The sequence below is a fragment of the Hesperophylax consimilis genome, chromosome 4 (assembly GCF_061612785.1).
Source record: "Hesperophylax consimilis isolate HC1 chromosome 4, BYU_Hcon_1.0, whole genome shotgun sequence".
Taxonomy (NCBI): domain Eukaryota; kingdom Metazoa; phylum Arthropoda; class Insecta; order Trichoptera; family Limnephilidae; genus Hesperophylax; species Hesperophylax consimilis.
In genome coordinates, this window is record NC_142839.1 from 36,641,967 (window position 1) to 36,659,024 (window position 17,058).

The 17,058-nt window shown below is 34.5% G+C and overlaps 1 protein-coding gene across 1 annotated transcript in view; it reads right to left on the reverse strand.

The window, feature by feature from the left end:
- Positions 1-17,058, reverse strand: part of LOC149424642 (trissin receptor-like) — a 91,926-nt gene that overhangs the window by 20,311 nt on the left and 54,557 nt on the right. Inside the window, exons 5-7 of the mRNA XM_089631085.1 lie at positions 10,958-11,102; positions 5,612-5,771; positions 4,133-4,330 (exon numbers count right to left, since the gene is read on the reverse strand). Of these exons, the coding sequence (XP_089487211.1) occupies positions 4,133-4,330; positions 5,612-5,771; positions 10,958-11,102 (503 nt within the window). The remainder of the gene's footprint in view (positions 1-4,132; positions 4,331-5,611; positions 5,772-10,957; positions 11,103-17,058) is intronic.

A 17,058-nucleotide genomic window follows, 5' to 3' on the forward strand; every position in this document is an offset into this window, starting at 1 on the left:
TCAACTCTGAAATAATTTCAATATTTTAACTATCCAATAAGTGGGCGAAAGAAATATTTTTGAACGGAGGACAAACTAATAAACTTGGGAAACTCTAAAAAATATAAATAATCTTATATTTTCGTTTTTCTGGAGCGAATTTATAAAAATCGATAACCATGAAGACCGATGTCTGATTTTTTAATATTTCACTTATTTTTTATTATTATACATTCGAGGCAGAAAAAATATAAGTGACATATTAAGCTAAATATGGGATAATCCGTTCGAACTTGGAGAGACTAAATTCATTTGAAACGACACTTGTTTCATATTTCTCGTATTACGGTTAAAGATCTCACTATCCAATTAAATCAGTCGTGAATAAAGACCTCATTAAATACGGATCGTTTCACAAAATTTTAAAAATTCATCAAATTTGATGAATTTGATGAATCGTTCAAATTCTGTGAACCTAACTAATTAATTCCCCTTTTAATGCCAAAAGTAAATACCGACTGCCAATTCACATTTAGGTTAGTATTTGAAATCAAAATTCTCAATTTATTTTTACGTAAATGTATCACGTTTGATGATTCTGAATATATCAATGATTCAAATGATATTTGATGATTCTGAATATACCAGTATACCTATATCAATAACTTTACGATTTCGGATCGATTGCCGATTTTATAGCAATTTAGCTAGCATGGTCGAACTATTGATACGCCAACCGATATCGGCGAACGATATATGATATAATCGATATACGCTGGCAATACTGGAAGCTGGCAAATGAATTAACGTCAGACGGCTACGTAAAAGTAAAGAAATACTAATAAATTGATAAAGTTATCGATTTAACTGTGCTAGACATTAGTGGTCAACATTAGTTTCCAAGTGGCAGCTTGTTCTGAGAAACGATTCATGACATTAATTTTTGTTGTTTTATACGTAATATCAAATTGTAATTTTAAAATATATATGATTTATATAAATTTATTTGTAATTTTGACGGCTCCCGTGGTCCAGGGGTAAAGCTCTCGACTAGCTAGCGGAAGGTCGCGGGTTTCTATCCCAGCGTGCGTAAATAAATTTTAATTGATTAATTTGTGTTATTTCACAAACTACTCATTTAAAAATGATATACCAGTATATGATTTTTTTTTAATGTTAACCATGAAGTGTGTCAATATTTTTTTTATAACCCTACCCCAGTTATTCCCAGAAACAGATTGTTGTTGTGTTATTAAGACATAAAATATATTAAGTATACACAAATTTTCAATATTCACACGGAAAGTATATTGTTTTGGAGCGGGACAGATATTTCACCCAACGAATGAAGGGGAATAGATATATAAATATGGAAAAATTAAAGACAAAATTTTTCTCGCCCTAAATAAAAAAAAAATCATTTAGGGCTGGACAGATATTTCGCCTAACGAATACATCGGGAAATTTGGTAGAGCCACTGACAAACGGTGAATTTATAGAATGTTTTTAAAACACACATAATCAAAAAAATACGGTCAAATTGTCATTTCCCTTTAAGTTCGGATCTCGCGGGTCCCTGCGTGCACAAGAAAATTTTATTTGCAGAATTTCACAATGTATTAATTTAAAAATAATAAGTATATTTGCGGCACGTTTCAAAGTGGAAGATACTCTCAGTATCGCCCTGGTGTAAGACCGCAATACAAAATTGAAACGTTGCTTTTTAATGGCTTTGACCGTGTTTGTTGACCAGATCTGAATTGCCAGGTACTTCCTAACATTCGTTTTCGCCATCGCCTTCCCCTCCTCTCTCTCTTCAGCATCTTCAAAACATACCCCAATAAGGATGCCATAGTCTCATTGGCTCCAGACGGTTGGGAGCGGGTGGGACTCTTGCGCGGTGTCACGTAAAAAAATACTCGGTTGGTACAGAAAATGAAAGGAAATGCGAATATTTCAGGAGTACCTACCCACACCTCGTGGACCTATGAATGTTACCAACTTACTAATTTGTCAAAGTTTTAGACCAGTCATACTCAACCTTTTTCACATCCGGCCCATGTTTGCAATGTTACGCGGGCTACTATCTTCATTCTCACAACATAGTCTTATTGGGAATGGCATAGTCTCACTGACTCTAGACGTTTGGGAGCAGTTGGGACTCTTTCGGTTTCACATTAAAAAAAGCAATAATAATTTACTAAAGGCGAATAGGTATAGATATAAATATGGAAAAAATAGAAAATACGGAATTATTAAAGGGGAATATAGAACTTGGCGCTCGTAATAAGTTCATGATTGTATTACTGAATGTACGTATATACGTATTATTGAATGTATTATTTTCCGTTTTAAGGTAGAAAACCTTTTCCCAATTTAAGACCCTTCAATGCCTTAAATCCAAACACAATGGTAACATGAAACTTTCCATAAAGGGCCTTTATCAAACTTCCGTTCCTTGTTTTCACGTTTGAATGTTAACTAATTAGGTTTTCTTTTGATTGTATCATGTTTTAATATGCGTAAAATCATTTCTTTCCAGTGGAACCTCTTTGTTAACCCAAATTCAAGAATTTTGATGTTTTGCAAAATTCGGCGTTCTTTGATTGTAAATCATAATCGCCTATTACTTATTTACATTTAAAATCAAGCAAGTCTCATTAAAACTTAACAATGACGAACGAGTTTTTGTTGACTTATTTTTATCCGTAAGTAAAATACAACTGAGGAGGCAGATAAACATATATTATTTTTAATTAGATGATGTGTAAACAAATTAAACGATCATCATTTATTTACCTCTGATATATGACAGTGAAGCATGGAAGAGGCAGATGAAGGATGAAATTAGACTGAATGCTGTAGAAATGAGATCCTTGAGGTGTATGCGTGGTAAAACCATGTCTAATCATGTGAGGAATGTGGAGATCCACAAAGAATGCCAGGCTGATGTAAGCGTAATGAGTAAGATTAAGAAAGGGACGGTTTGGACATGTAGAGCAAATAAACGAAGAAAGGAGCGTAAGGAGAATATACGACGTAAATGTGAACTCATGTGTTCAATTTATCGGCTGGTTCAGTCCGCCATCACAATACAAGCAACATTTTCCGTTTACTATGGTGGTAGTAAGAGATTTTCAAATATTGTCAGGTTATTCGTAACCTGGAAATGTTTGTCTTTCTTTAAAAAAAAATTTACAGTCGGATTTCATTAAGTAAATTAATAGTTAAGTATCTTCTTTCATTGCGAATATTAAACACATAGTCTAAAAATCAATAAACTCACTTTTGCGTCATATTTTCCACTGGTACTCTTATCTCCGTTCATCCTCTTCTTATATCCAAATCATATTATTTACAAACATAAATATTATGTAATAGACACTTTTATTTTTAACAAAGATATTTTGAAAATTTTCAATTAACAAACTTGACATTATTGATCGTGGAAGACATATTATTTTTATTTTTTTTTTAAATTCAATTAATTTGATATCCCATATATTTCTTTAATAATATCACTATGAAGTCGGGCGCTGGTACATGAGGGGTTTCTGTGTGATTGATTTTTTTCCTATTGGCAATCTAATTTGTTTGCTTCTTAGCGTCCGGCATCTGGCGTCCCTTTCTTCCGCATAGCATTCTTTCTGGATGTCCACATTCATCGCCTCAGGGTTCGCAATTCTACCGTTATCAGTCTACAATCAACTACGTATCTTACTATTCATTTAAGACTCCATTTAAAGTCTTTTCTAAAATTAATTAGGATAATTAGTCCATAATACTTGAGGAAATATTTTTTAGTCCTCTGTCGATCATGAACTACCCAATCAATGTAACGCGTTCACAAACCACCAATTAGCGGACGGGTTGCTTTTTTATAAAAAAAGATTCGATCGTCAGCAACCGTGTCGCGGTGTGGTGAGCGACCACAGATATTATGAAATTTGATACCTAAAATCTAAAATAGACCATCATTTACCTACTACCTACCTATGTCAAATGAAAGTACACGATCAAAGATCGATTTTCTCTACTCTACGGCATTTTTCGATGTGTAAAGTACCAGATTCAAAGAGCGGGTAGTCTTGAACCGATCAGTGACCCGGGTCTTGAAATATGATCAATCATCCCAACGCAATAATATACTTACAGTCATCACGAGCAGTGGCGTAACGTATAGCAGCCCAAAGTTGATCATGTCAAACAGTGCAGAGTCGAACATCTTCCTCTTGGGGTAGCAGATGATCTCTTCCTGCCCATCTTCTAGCTTGTTAGTTAGGGTGTGGATGAATATGAACTTGGGGGCGCTGTAGATGGCGCTTGTAATCCACACCCCCACTATCACGTACTGGAACAAACATCCACATATTAACATTACGTATTCCCTAATCGTTTGCATTTGGCACTGTTATTGTGGAACAATGAATTAAACTGGAATCATACAATGGAATAATTGCAGATATTAGACAAGTCTGCACGTAGTTACAATTCGCTACATATGTTTCGTTCTTTTCGTTCATAGCCCATTGTTAAAAAGATTTTTTCAGCATTATTAAATTAGGTCTACAAAAATTCTAAAATAACGTTTCAAAGATATAGAAGAGTACAGAGCTTCATAAAAAGCTTTATTATTTTTGTAATTGGTGCGAAACGTGTTTTATTATTATTACTAGAGTGACAGTGCGCTGAGACCGGATTCGGTAGTTGCCGGTCGTTCGGCGTTAGAGCGTTGGATATCAAATTGAACTAATCGGGGGTAAAAAGATGGAACATCTAAATATAATGCATCAATGGGGATTTTTTGTTGTATTAGCTCCACACAGAGGTAAATAATTTACCATAGGGCCTACGGCATCTTTGGATATACTGTGTGGTGTATTTTTTTAAGGAAAGGAAAGAGAGGAATTGAATTCAAATTGAATGGCTGTATGGGACCTAGGAGTTAAAATATTCACTCACAAATTCAAAAATTCACTCAAATTTACATCAGTTGTCTTTCAGATCCGAATGTATCATACTTCTAGGAATTACCTTTTCAGTGGGTAGAAACATTCAATAGGTTAGTTAAAACATCATTGATCAATTCTATAGCTTGTTCTACAAACAATGTCCCAAGTTAATATGTGACTTGTTTCACGGAGAAACTTACTGACATAAAATATTGCAAATTTATTAAAAATCTCTTCAAATTATTCGTTATCATGTTAAAAGGGGAACTGCAGGCCCTAAACGAATGAATTGATGGATATTATGTTAAACTTTTAGTAAAAATGGAATCTATTAACGCGACGTGGGAACACGTATTATTAAAAATTCATTATATATTCACAGGGCAGATGCAACTTTGTGAGTACGTGTTCCGGTACTAAAATTTTCTTAGAAAACGGCCTGCTGTGCCGTTTTAAACAGGATTTTAATAAATCAGCAACATTAATTTTATCTGTAAATTGGCAAACGGAGTACCTACCGGTCCAATTAAATCTTCAATTTCGAAATTCTTGGGAATTATGATGGGATTTTTATTTCAGAAATTTGTTATTGTTTTGAGAAAAGGATACATTCTAAATTTCGGGAATTGCTTGTATAACAACTAACAAGAATGTAGGTATTAAAATTACAACAGGCTTACCCTCAATCTGGTCGGAGTCAGGATTTGTTTACAGGTTATTGGGTGAATAATCGCTAGGTATCTTTCCATACAAATCACAACTAGAATGAATATGGAGGCCGTGTAGCTCAGACAGTGGGTGAACTGATACATCTTGCACAGGAAGTCGCCAAATACCCAGCTGCAAACACACAATACATTATATACAGGGTTTTCCAATAAGAGGTGTTATTATGATATTCAATCGTAAAAGATCAATGGTTTCGTTGCTTGTGTGGCACGTAGCACCGTTTTATTGAAAATAAACGCTGTCCAGATAAATACCATCCAATTCCGGCCATAAAAAATCATTAATCATCTTTCAATAGCGCAATCCGATCACCGTAACTGTTGCTCCAGTCTCATTTTCGAAAAAGTAAGGACCAATAACTCCGCCGGACCATAAACCGCACCAACAGTGCTATTGAAAGTACGTTGCATTGCGTACGTTGAGTATAGAGAGGCTTTTCTGTTTCAGTTTCAGTTTCAGTTTCAGTGCCGGCAACCCGGGCGTTTATTTAAGTTTGGTTCTGTACAGATGTTTTTTTTTTTCATTACCCTCCTCGCTAGACAAAGTAGTAATGTAATAATAAGTAGCTGGTAATTAACAATTTATATATAAACCAAATGTTTAGTAAAAAATAGTAAAATAAAAATAATAAGAAAAAATAGTAGTAAAAAAATAAGTAGTATAAAAATAGAAAAATAAATGTATGTATAAAAATATGAAATGAGTATTTCGTATTATAATTAATTGTAAAATTTTGTAATTTTGATAGAATTTGTGTGCAGTTTGTTATGTAAAATGCATTAGATGTTTAGAATATTTCTAATATCTGTTCTTTCTTTTACCATCAATCAGTTTACAAATCTTTTGAACACCCAATTCAAATTATTTGGTAAGACGTAAGTTTTAGTTTGGGTTAGGAACATGTTGAATATGTGAGGAGCCAGGTAAGATTCATGTCTTTTAGCGAAATTTGATTTGATATACGGTACTTTTAATTGTTTGTGTGTAATTGCTCTCGTGTTTTGCGAGTGAGTTATGTGATGTGGTAATTTTTTTATGCAGTTTATGTAGATAATCTTCTTTATGAACAGTTTATTTATGTCTAATAAGTTATTTTCAATCATTAGCTGTTCTGTCGGATGTTGATAAGGCTTTCTAAACATAATTCGAATTATTGATTTATGATTAATTTTCAGGGATTTGAGATAAGTGTCAACTGCTACTCATACATGCCGAAATACCATACATTAGAATACTTTGACAAAGTGCAAAGTATATATTTTTTAGCTGATTTAATGACATAATGTTTCGTATTGTTTTGATGATGTATGATTGTTTCCAGATTTTTTTTTTGTTATTAGGTTAATTTGGAGATCCCATTTTAGATTATGGGCAACAGTTAAGCCGAGATATTTGATATTATCGGCATAATCTATTTTGTCACAAGTTTGGCGTGTGTTATTTGTGGAAGTATTGGTGCAGGGGTGAAGATGTAATTGTGTGCGACTATCTGGCTGACAAGCTTTTGTTTTACTAAAAGTCAAGTATTTTGTTTTAGAAATGTTCAGTGTAAGAAGATTATTCATTAGCCATTTATTCATTTCAGTCATCCCTGCTTCTATGTTTTTGTAGCCCTTTTCCCATGATTGTGCTTTGAATAAAATTACAGTGTCATCTGCGTAACTGATTACTTTGTACTCTATTTTTCCAAGGTTTATCTCAGTTAGACTATTTATGTAGATGAGAAAAAGTATGGGACCCAAGACGCTGCCTTGCGGTACTCCATACCTGTTACCTACCTTGTCACTTTCGTGTTTATTGATTTTTACTATTTGTTGTCTACTTTCAATGTAGTTGATGAACCATTTTAGTGGTGGACCGGTTATGCCGATATTTTTGAGTTTTTGTTGTATTAATTTATGTGAGATGGTGTCGAAAGCTTTTGCTAGGTCTAAGAAAGCCACTACCACCTTTGACCCGCCATCTAAGTTTTTGACCATGTAAGTAGTTAGTTCCGATAAGGCGTCTTCTGTTCCCATTTTCGCTCGAAACCCGATTTGGCTGTTTGAGATCAGTTTGTATTTATCAAGGTATGCGAGCAATCTTTTTTTCATAGTTTTTTCTAGTAGTTTGGATAGTGAATTTAGCAAAGTGACAGGTCTGTAATTTAAAATCATAGTTTTGTCTCCCGATTTGTGTATTGGAGTAATACAACCTATTTTTAGGTGATCGGGGACAATGCCGAGGCTAAAACTTTGGTTGAAAATATGTTGAAGAGGTATAAGTATGTATTCTCGCAGATTAATCCGTATATGATTGGAAAGGTTGTCTAGTTCCACCGCGCAATTTGGTTTGAGAGAAATAATGAAATCCGAGATTTCCTTAGTACTTACTTTATGCACATTAAACGTATGATTTGGTTGTATGGTAGAGTATAGTTTGGCTAGAGAGTCTTCTGATGTGCCGTTTTTTAGAAGGATTTTTTCAGCCAGGGTAGAGCCAACTTTTGCAAATTGTGAGTTAATGAAATTTGCTATTTTACTAGGTTCATTCTTTGCTACGGTTTTTTTTCCATTTATTGACAGTTCTTTGATGTTTGAGCTTTTTTCGGATTGGGGTAAGTAATATCTTTTACGATTTTCCAGATTTTTTTGGGATCATTTTTGGCGGATTTCATTTCTTTTTTGTAATATTTGTATTTGGCTTGTTTAATTAAAGTATTACATAGGTTTCTATAATATAGGTAGGTAGTAATTTTTTTGTTTGTTATCATTTGGGTATTTGCGCACTTGCATGTGCATCGTGTCTCTTTTATGAATACTGTTGACTAATCTTTTCGTGATCCATGGGGTTATCTTAATCTCTTTGTGTGTGTAGATTTTGGGGGGATTTTTTGTTGTGTGTATAGTTATGTAGGTTTCAAGCGTATTCATAAATGTATTCAGGGCATTGTTTGGGTCTAGTTCATTTATAACATTTGACCAAGATTCATTTTGTATGTCCGCTATTAGGGACTTAAAATTTGTTTCGTTCTGCTCGGTGTTGTTTTTTTCTTCTTTTTGTTTCTTGTTGTGATGTATGCTTAGTGTAGTTGTGAAATGCTCTGTGACTGTTGAGCGAATAATGGATAAAGATGTTTTTTTTTTCGTTTTAACAAATATATGATCTATGCAGGATTCAGTGTGTGACGTAATTCTTGTTGGTGAGTTAATTGTCGATTTAAGTCCGTAGTGAGTAAATAGACTTAAGTATTCCGTGGTTTTTGGTTGTAGGTTTAGTGTGTTTATATTCATATCACCTGCAATAATTATTTGTTGTGTTTTTTTTATTTTTTTCAAGAAGTTTATTTAAGGAGGTAAAGAAAGGGGAGAGATTGTAATAACATGGAGGTCTGTAAATGGCAAAAATGGAGAGGTCTGGTCCAATGGAGATTTGGATACAGTTTGCTTCTGTTATGTAGATTTCTGTTATGGAGGAGTTTAGTGAATCTTGGGCGAAAATCACTATACCGTCATTTTATATAAGATGTCTTGTGGTATGGAAAGTTGTATAGTTTTTTAAAGTTTAAGTTTGAGTAGGAATCATCTAACCAGCATTCGTTCAAGATAATAATATCGAAACTTATGTCTATTTCGTTTAATAGGACAGAGAAATTATCAAAGTTCTTTTGAATACTTCTAATATTTTGGGATAATATGTTTAAATTGTGTTTTTCTGAGAAGAGAAATTTGCATTCAGTCGCTTTATCAAAAATGTGCTCTGTGTTGTTTAGTGTTTCTGTATCAATATTAAGTGCAGTTATTATTTTAACTAGAAAGAACAATTTTGTTTGGAAACCCTAATTTTAAACTTTTAGGTAATTTTTATTAAATCATCTACATGTCTAATATAGATAATTTTTTCGTTTGTGGTTCGCCTTGTCATAATTTTACCTTCTCTATACCAGACATAAGAATAGTTTTTTTCTTTGGCACATTTTTTTGTTTGCCATATTAGATCTTTGTGATATTGAGTCAGTTCTTCCCCAATATATATGGTATCATGTAAGAGATCCTTGATGGAGAGTTGATATTTCTATTAGGTTGTCTCTGGTTGTTATGTTCGAAAAGTGAACTAGCAGTTTGGGCGGGACATCGGTTCTTCTGTCCGGTACTCTTTTTACTTCAGTTATATCACTATCGTTTATCTCCAGGCCGGCCGCAGCAGCAACTACAATAACTCTTGGATTTTCCGAGCCTTTGCTTGTTGACGAAGCCACCGAGGTGGAAATGGGCCTCATCACTTAAGATGATTTGCATTTGATTCACTCAAGTGAATTTTAATAATTTCAATGTGTTGTTGAAGCGTTTATCGTTCCATTTTTATTGATGAAGTAGTTTCTACTTGTCAAATGTTAAAAGATGACAGCTTCAAAAGTAACATCTACCGAAATAGCGGGCTATTCAAAATAACACCTCTTATTGGAAAACCCTGTAGATGGGGGAGATCTTGTGTAGTGCTGTCGGACTGTTTACGTTCTTCACGTGACCTTAATACGGGAATTATAATAGCATGACAAACATGGATGGACTCTTTAGCTGACAGGGTGAGAAGGAGTGGAAAGAAGAATACTACTGAGTTTAGGCGATATCCTATTATAGAGTAAATACTTTGTGGAATATGGTGCTTTCTTTTTTCAATGTTCAGCTTCAAACTCAAATAAGAGTTAGATCTAAAAAATTGCGTACAATTTTTTTTTGTTAATTTCTGATACAAGCAATACTACAAAAAAGATTTATCTGTGAATTCAAAACCGTAATGTAATATTTTTTAAATGAAACTTGCTTACTCTGTACACCTAGGTGTATTTTGTGGGTTAGCACTAAATGTTTGAAAAATTTGTTATACAAATTACTTTAAGAATTTTGCTCACGGGAAACTTCAGACATTTTTCGAACTATTCGTACAGAATTTAAATATGAATCATTTGTAGTTTTGTTGGTATTAAAGATTTAGAAAGTGATATTAGATGCTATTTTACTTAAACAAAAATGTTCTCAAAACATTGCAAGATATCAATAGAATTTTAACCGCACAACTTAACACAATGACAGTTCAACATAACTTTAAAAAGAGAAACAAAGTCATCAAAAGTGATGAAACAAAAACTAAGTTAAATGGATTAGGTAGGTTAGATTTAAAGGTTAGTTTTTTAAATGTGGGGTTGACTTTTCATTGTTTTGAGTTATCATGAAACAAAATAGAACAAGCAAGTTTATTTTAAATACAGTAATTTTACGGTACACTTGATAAGAACGATAAAGTTGTTTATAACTGACCTAGGTCTGATGTAGATGGAGAGATTTTGGAAGACGCAGAAGATGCCCACGCAGAGGTCCGCCAGGGCGAGGTTTGCCAGGAAGAAATTGGTGATTGATCGCAGCCTCCTGGATAGGGTCACCACTATTATCACCAGTAAGTTACCTGAAAACCAATCAATTACTTAGCCCACAGCCGGAAGCTTATTTATAATACAATTTTTTTTTATTAATTTTATTTCATTTATTTGTACATTTAACTTTACAAAATATTCTATTTTTTCTTGTTTATTGTGGTTCTTACAATATTTTATGAATGTACTAACTGGTGTTATAATATTTCATCCCTTTTTAGAGAAAAATGTTATTTGTATTAGCTTTGTCCTTTATTGGTAGTCTGATTTCATTGCATGTCCTTGAGTTATGTTATATCTTACATTCCAAGAAACAATACTTCCGTGAGTGGGCAAACCTTTATAATCCTAAGATTAATCCAATTTTCAAGTGTCATATAATACATTTTCATTTATGTAAACCGATTTGTAATTTTCACCTGCTGATATCTCTGATGGGTTGACAGTTAACCGATTATAGCGGTATATGTAACATTATACCGATTTTCAATTTCTATGCCATTCCCTTTATGCCATTCAACAAATAAATTGAATTGGGAATTTCAAACGGCATTCTATTTTGAATAATGGGAGTGGCGTGCCTTGGCTTTCACAGAATGCTATTGAAATTATTTTCTTTGCAGTAAAAACTTAAACCGAAAATCATTCGTTCGAGAAAATCGCCGCTATTTCGCAGATCCAAAGAACAATGATAAGTCCTCAGAATAGATGAAAACTAATATAATAACCCATTCCAATAACAGTGCTCTTCATTATATTAAGGCGACAGGGGACTCTAATATCGGTCGCTTACATTTTTATTATTTCTGATGAACGTATTACTAAATTCTCAAATGTTTCTAAAGTGTGAAAATTTTTAAAACGGGTTTCAACTACTATAAAATTAGCGTTAAACACATATTTTATTTTTCTAAACGATGAATTAGTAAATTTTGTAAGGATCCCTCTAGAAACCTTTGAGATTTTAGTAATATGCACAACAGAAATAATTAAAATAAACCACACGGAAAGATCGATTTTCCAGGCCTGCTAGGGCAACGTTCACTGTAGGTACGTCCATTAGGTCGGGCTGCGATTATTGTTTTAACACGACTTATGTGATTAAGATTTGCACTTTATTTTAGAGATTTGACAAGGTAAATTCAACCGCAGGTCTGTCCAATACACAAGGGTCGCGCGGCGCATATTTTTATGCACGGCTGTTTCACTTACGTCGTTTAGATTGTGGCTTTATTATAGGTAGAGACATCCATTCATAGCATTAACGATATTTTCACGAATTAAAGCGATACATGGTGTTTTTAGCGATAATAAAAAAGAATTTTTAGTCGCTCTTGTAATAATAATCTTGTATTGACATATCGTGGAACGAACATGACACACTCTACTGTAGAAACATGTGGCATGTTGAGTTTCAATCAATAATACAATAAACATGTTTCAAGTGATTTTGCTAATTTAATTATTGTTTTTCCCTTCTTGCCACTCCCATTCCTTGTCGTTATCCTATTTATCTATAAATGCTATGAAAACGCAAAATTAAAGCTATTTTTTCATCAATCAATGCTACATTTCATAAAAATTAAAGCTATGAATGGGTGTCTAATTATAGGGTATTGTCTCGTCTTAAGTCTCCAACTTTCTTTCTTTTGAGGGCCACCCATCGTCTCCATCCTACGTGACTTATAGAAGAAAATAGTCATCTTCAAATAATCCTTTCTCGTGAAGCACTTCATCTTGGCAAATAATTTTATGCGGGCACTCCAATGTTAAATTAATTAAATCGGCGTTGGTTGCAGTTTTCCAGTAATTGTGCAGGGCGAACGAATGAACAATAAAATGAATATTGTATTTGACACCTCAACTTTTAAACATACAGTTTTTATTGAATAATGAATGCGAATATGAAACTATTAAAAGTACTGTAAATTGTGACTGTAAATTTAAAGTAATTTTAATTTTAAAAAAGTGTTTTAGGTAATTAAAAGATATTGCTAATGGGTTAAGTTATAAAACAGAATTTTAAGTATACGGTTAAAAACACCAACAAAGTAAAGTATATACATACTACAACCAAATCAATATCAACTTTTCTATCTATCATAGCTTCGCTTTGGATTTTTATGTACAGGGTATCCGGGGGTAAAGTGCGCTAACTCCGGAGGTGATTCTACATGGCGGTAGAAGTAAAAAAGATATAACTTTTTTAGAAATTCCATCGTTCATTTTCCCATGCAAAAATATTTTTTTATAAAGGAATATTTATTTTCCCATACAAAAAAAATATCTTTTTAACTAAAAAATGCCTTAAAAGATTAGAATTTCGAAAAAAGTGATTAAAGTTTTTTTTACTTCTAAAATCATGTAGAATCACCCCCCGAAGTTAGCGCACTTTACCCCCAACACCCTGTGTATTATGTAAATTTGTTTATTAAAAAAACAGGAAATCACCGGACGATAAAATATATACTATGCGCACTGTGAACAGTTTTTCTCTGATTTCATCAAACAAAACCAAAATGTCCAATTAGTTCATCAGATTTGAATGTAGGTATTTAAATATCTATTCACTTAATTGTAAACAATATTTTAACTTTAAAATTCAAAGTCACCATCTCAATGACAATTATTTTTTCGAACTTTCTTCAAACAGGTATTGAATACCCTTGTATTGAGAAAATACAAAAATAAAGTCCTAATAAATTTTAAAAAAGAATCTTTTCTGAAGCATTAAAACGGCTACCATCTTAACGGAAACGGAACGTACAAACAAATTTACAGACTGACGAATTGCAAAACAGTCCAGTTAAAACAAGGCAATTATATCGTTGGTTGTAATAGAACTATTTTAACTGGATAGAAATTATGCATGTGCTCAATTTGTAATTTTCGTAATGTTTCTGAACCACATACAAGAACGGTAAATGCAGCAGAAATGCCAAGTGGGATTACTGTAAGTGAGTGAATAGTGACATTATGAGTGTTGTTCATTCCGATGCGACGCGCAACTAAACACCCACGTCTTCCGCTCTGCTAATCACGTAAAGTGCAATAATGCAACTGTAATTGAGTCAATCTGTGGCTCATGTCATTTCAAACGATCGTATATTTCAAATACTGAACAAACAATATTGGCTTATTTTTGATGTTCATTCCGATGCGACGCGCAACTAAACACCCACGTCTTCCGCTCTGCTAATCACGTAAAGTGCAATAATGCAACTGTAATTGAGTCAATCTGTGGCTCATGTCATTTCAAACGATCGTATATTTCAAATACTGAACAAACAATATTGGCTTATTTTTGACGGCGTGCTCAAGTAAATTTTATATGATGAATTTGTTTTTATCACAATTTAAACATTTAAAACAATATATAGTATTATAATTGTGGCACGTTCCAGAGTGGAAGGTATCGCTCTAGTGTATGTACTTGTGGCACGTTCTAGAGTGGAAGGTATCGCTCTGATATAAATATATAATATATGTACTTGTGGCACATTCCAGAGTGGAAGGTATCGCCCTGGTGTAAATATATAGTATATGTACTTGTGGCACGTTTCAGATTGGAAGGTATCGCCCTGGTGTAAATATATAATATTTGTTCTTGTGGCACATTTCAGAGTGGAAGGTATCGCCCTGGTGTAAATACATAGTATATGTACTTGTGGCACGTTCTAGAGTGGAAGGTATCGCTCTGATATAAATATATATTATATGTACTTGTATCGAACGTGAAAACAAAATTTACTGCTTTGACTCAATTGCGACTAAGGTTGAACACCTGGCAAGTTTGATGACCCCTTTTTCTGATAAATATTGTTTACGAGTTGAAAATGCACCACAATTATCGGTTACTAAGCAAATCGAGCCGGAGAAAAATCAAAATATTGACAAACCAGTCGCTGTGCGAAATTATTATTCTCACCTAAAAACACCTGCGTCTGAAACGAAAACAAGTTGTGGAAAAGATATTGACGTCACAAGAGGGCTTGCCAGAGAAATTATAAATAGCTAAAAACACTATAATATTGGGCAGTCAAATTTCAAAAATTAACACGATTGGACGGAACACCTTAAACAGTTAAAACGCGATCTGTTAAATTATAATTATAAATTCCTGAGTGTTAACTGAAATCTGTAGTCGCTTCTGTTCCTCCATCACGGCACAATCATTTTAAAGATTACAACTATTTCTAACGAGCTGTTTACGGCCGCACTTTATCAGCTGAGTCAGACGCATCAGTCATCATTACAAGAATGGGGCGTCTCCGTGTGCCGGCTCTTATAATCAAACGACTGAACTGCCCACTGCCGGTGATCACCTAGAGGCTGGCCAATCCCTGCTGCATTGATGCTGACAACCTAAAGGCTGACAAATACCTGCTGGCTACCGACTGAACTGCCCACTGCCGGTGATTACCTAGAGGCTGGCCAATCCCTGCTGCATTGATGCTGACAACCTAAAGGCTGACAAATACCTGCTGGCTATCAACTGAACTGCCCACTGCCGGTGATCACCTAGAGGCTGGCCAATCCCTGCTCCATTGATGCTGACAACCTAGAAGCCGGCCAATTCCTCCTGGCTACCAACTGAATTGGCCATTGATGCTGATAACCTAGAGGCTGAACAATTCTTCCTGGCTACCAACTAAATTGGCCATTGATGCTGAAAACCTAGAAGCCGGCCAATTCTTCCTGGCTACCAACTGAATTAGCCATTGGTGATGAAACCCTAGAAGCCGGCCAATTCTTCCTGGCTACCAACTGAATTAGCCATTGGTGATGAAACCCTAGAAGCCGGCCAATTCTTCCTGGCTACCAACTGAATTAGCCATTGATGCTGAACACCTAGAGGCTGGCCAATTCTTCCTGGCTACTGACTAAATTAGCCATTGATGCTGACAACCTAGAAGCTGGCCGATTCCTGCTGGCTACCAATTGAACTGGCTACTGCTGCAGCAGTCGCCCACGCCATTTACTGTATCGTAAAGGCGCGGTGATGCACAATGTGCCCCAATCTGAAATTATCGCTGAAAGGATTCCGGTTGTATCAGTTTTCTATCTGTGTTTTAAATCCCAGTTGTATTGAAATACATATAACTATTTCTTGTGAATTGGGCTGGCTGTAAAAAATAGGAAGTACTTATAAGCTACACCCCTTTGTACGTTCTGTATACCAATACAATACTTGTAATTAAACTGTGAATTTTGATTCGAATCGTCTTTCTTTTATGATGGTTTGGATAGAAAACCTCACGGTGTTTTACTTAAATCATTACCCAGGTTGAGGACTGATGTGTGCCGGTGCTTATTATTTACAGTCTTTTCTTGTGCAGGCAAACACGTCCCGTACATGTACTTGTGGCACATTCCAGAGTGGAATGTATCGCCCTGGTGTAAATATATAGTATATGTACTTGTGGCACGTTTCAGATTAGAAGGTATCGCCCTGGTGTAAATATATAATATTTGTTCTTGTGGCACATTCCAGAGTGGAAGGTTTCGCCCTGGTGTAAATACATAGTATATGTACTTGTGGCACGTTCAAGAGTGGAACGTATCGCCCTGGTGTAAATACATAGTATATGTACTTGTGGTACGTTCAAGAGTGGAAGGTATCGCCCTGGTGTAAGACCACCATTCAGAATTGAAATGATGCTTGTGTTTGGTGACCAGATCTGAATATCAAGGTGCTCTTTCACCTTCCTCTTCCTCATCTCTTTCTCCTTCCCACTACCTTCAGCCACACAACATACCCCAAATGGATATGCCATAGTATCACTGCCTCCAGACGGTTTGGAAAAAATGAGACTCTTGTGCGTTATTCACAGAAAGCAAAAAGCTTTCAGGTAAAAGAATATTCTGATAAAATTTAATCATCCCGAAATCAAATTAATCTACCGTGCAAAAGGTTCCACACTAATATTTATAATAGCCTTTCAGGAATCTTCTAAAAAAAGTTTTCTAAGAAGCTTAAATGTCAAA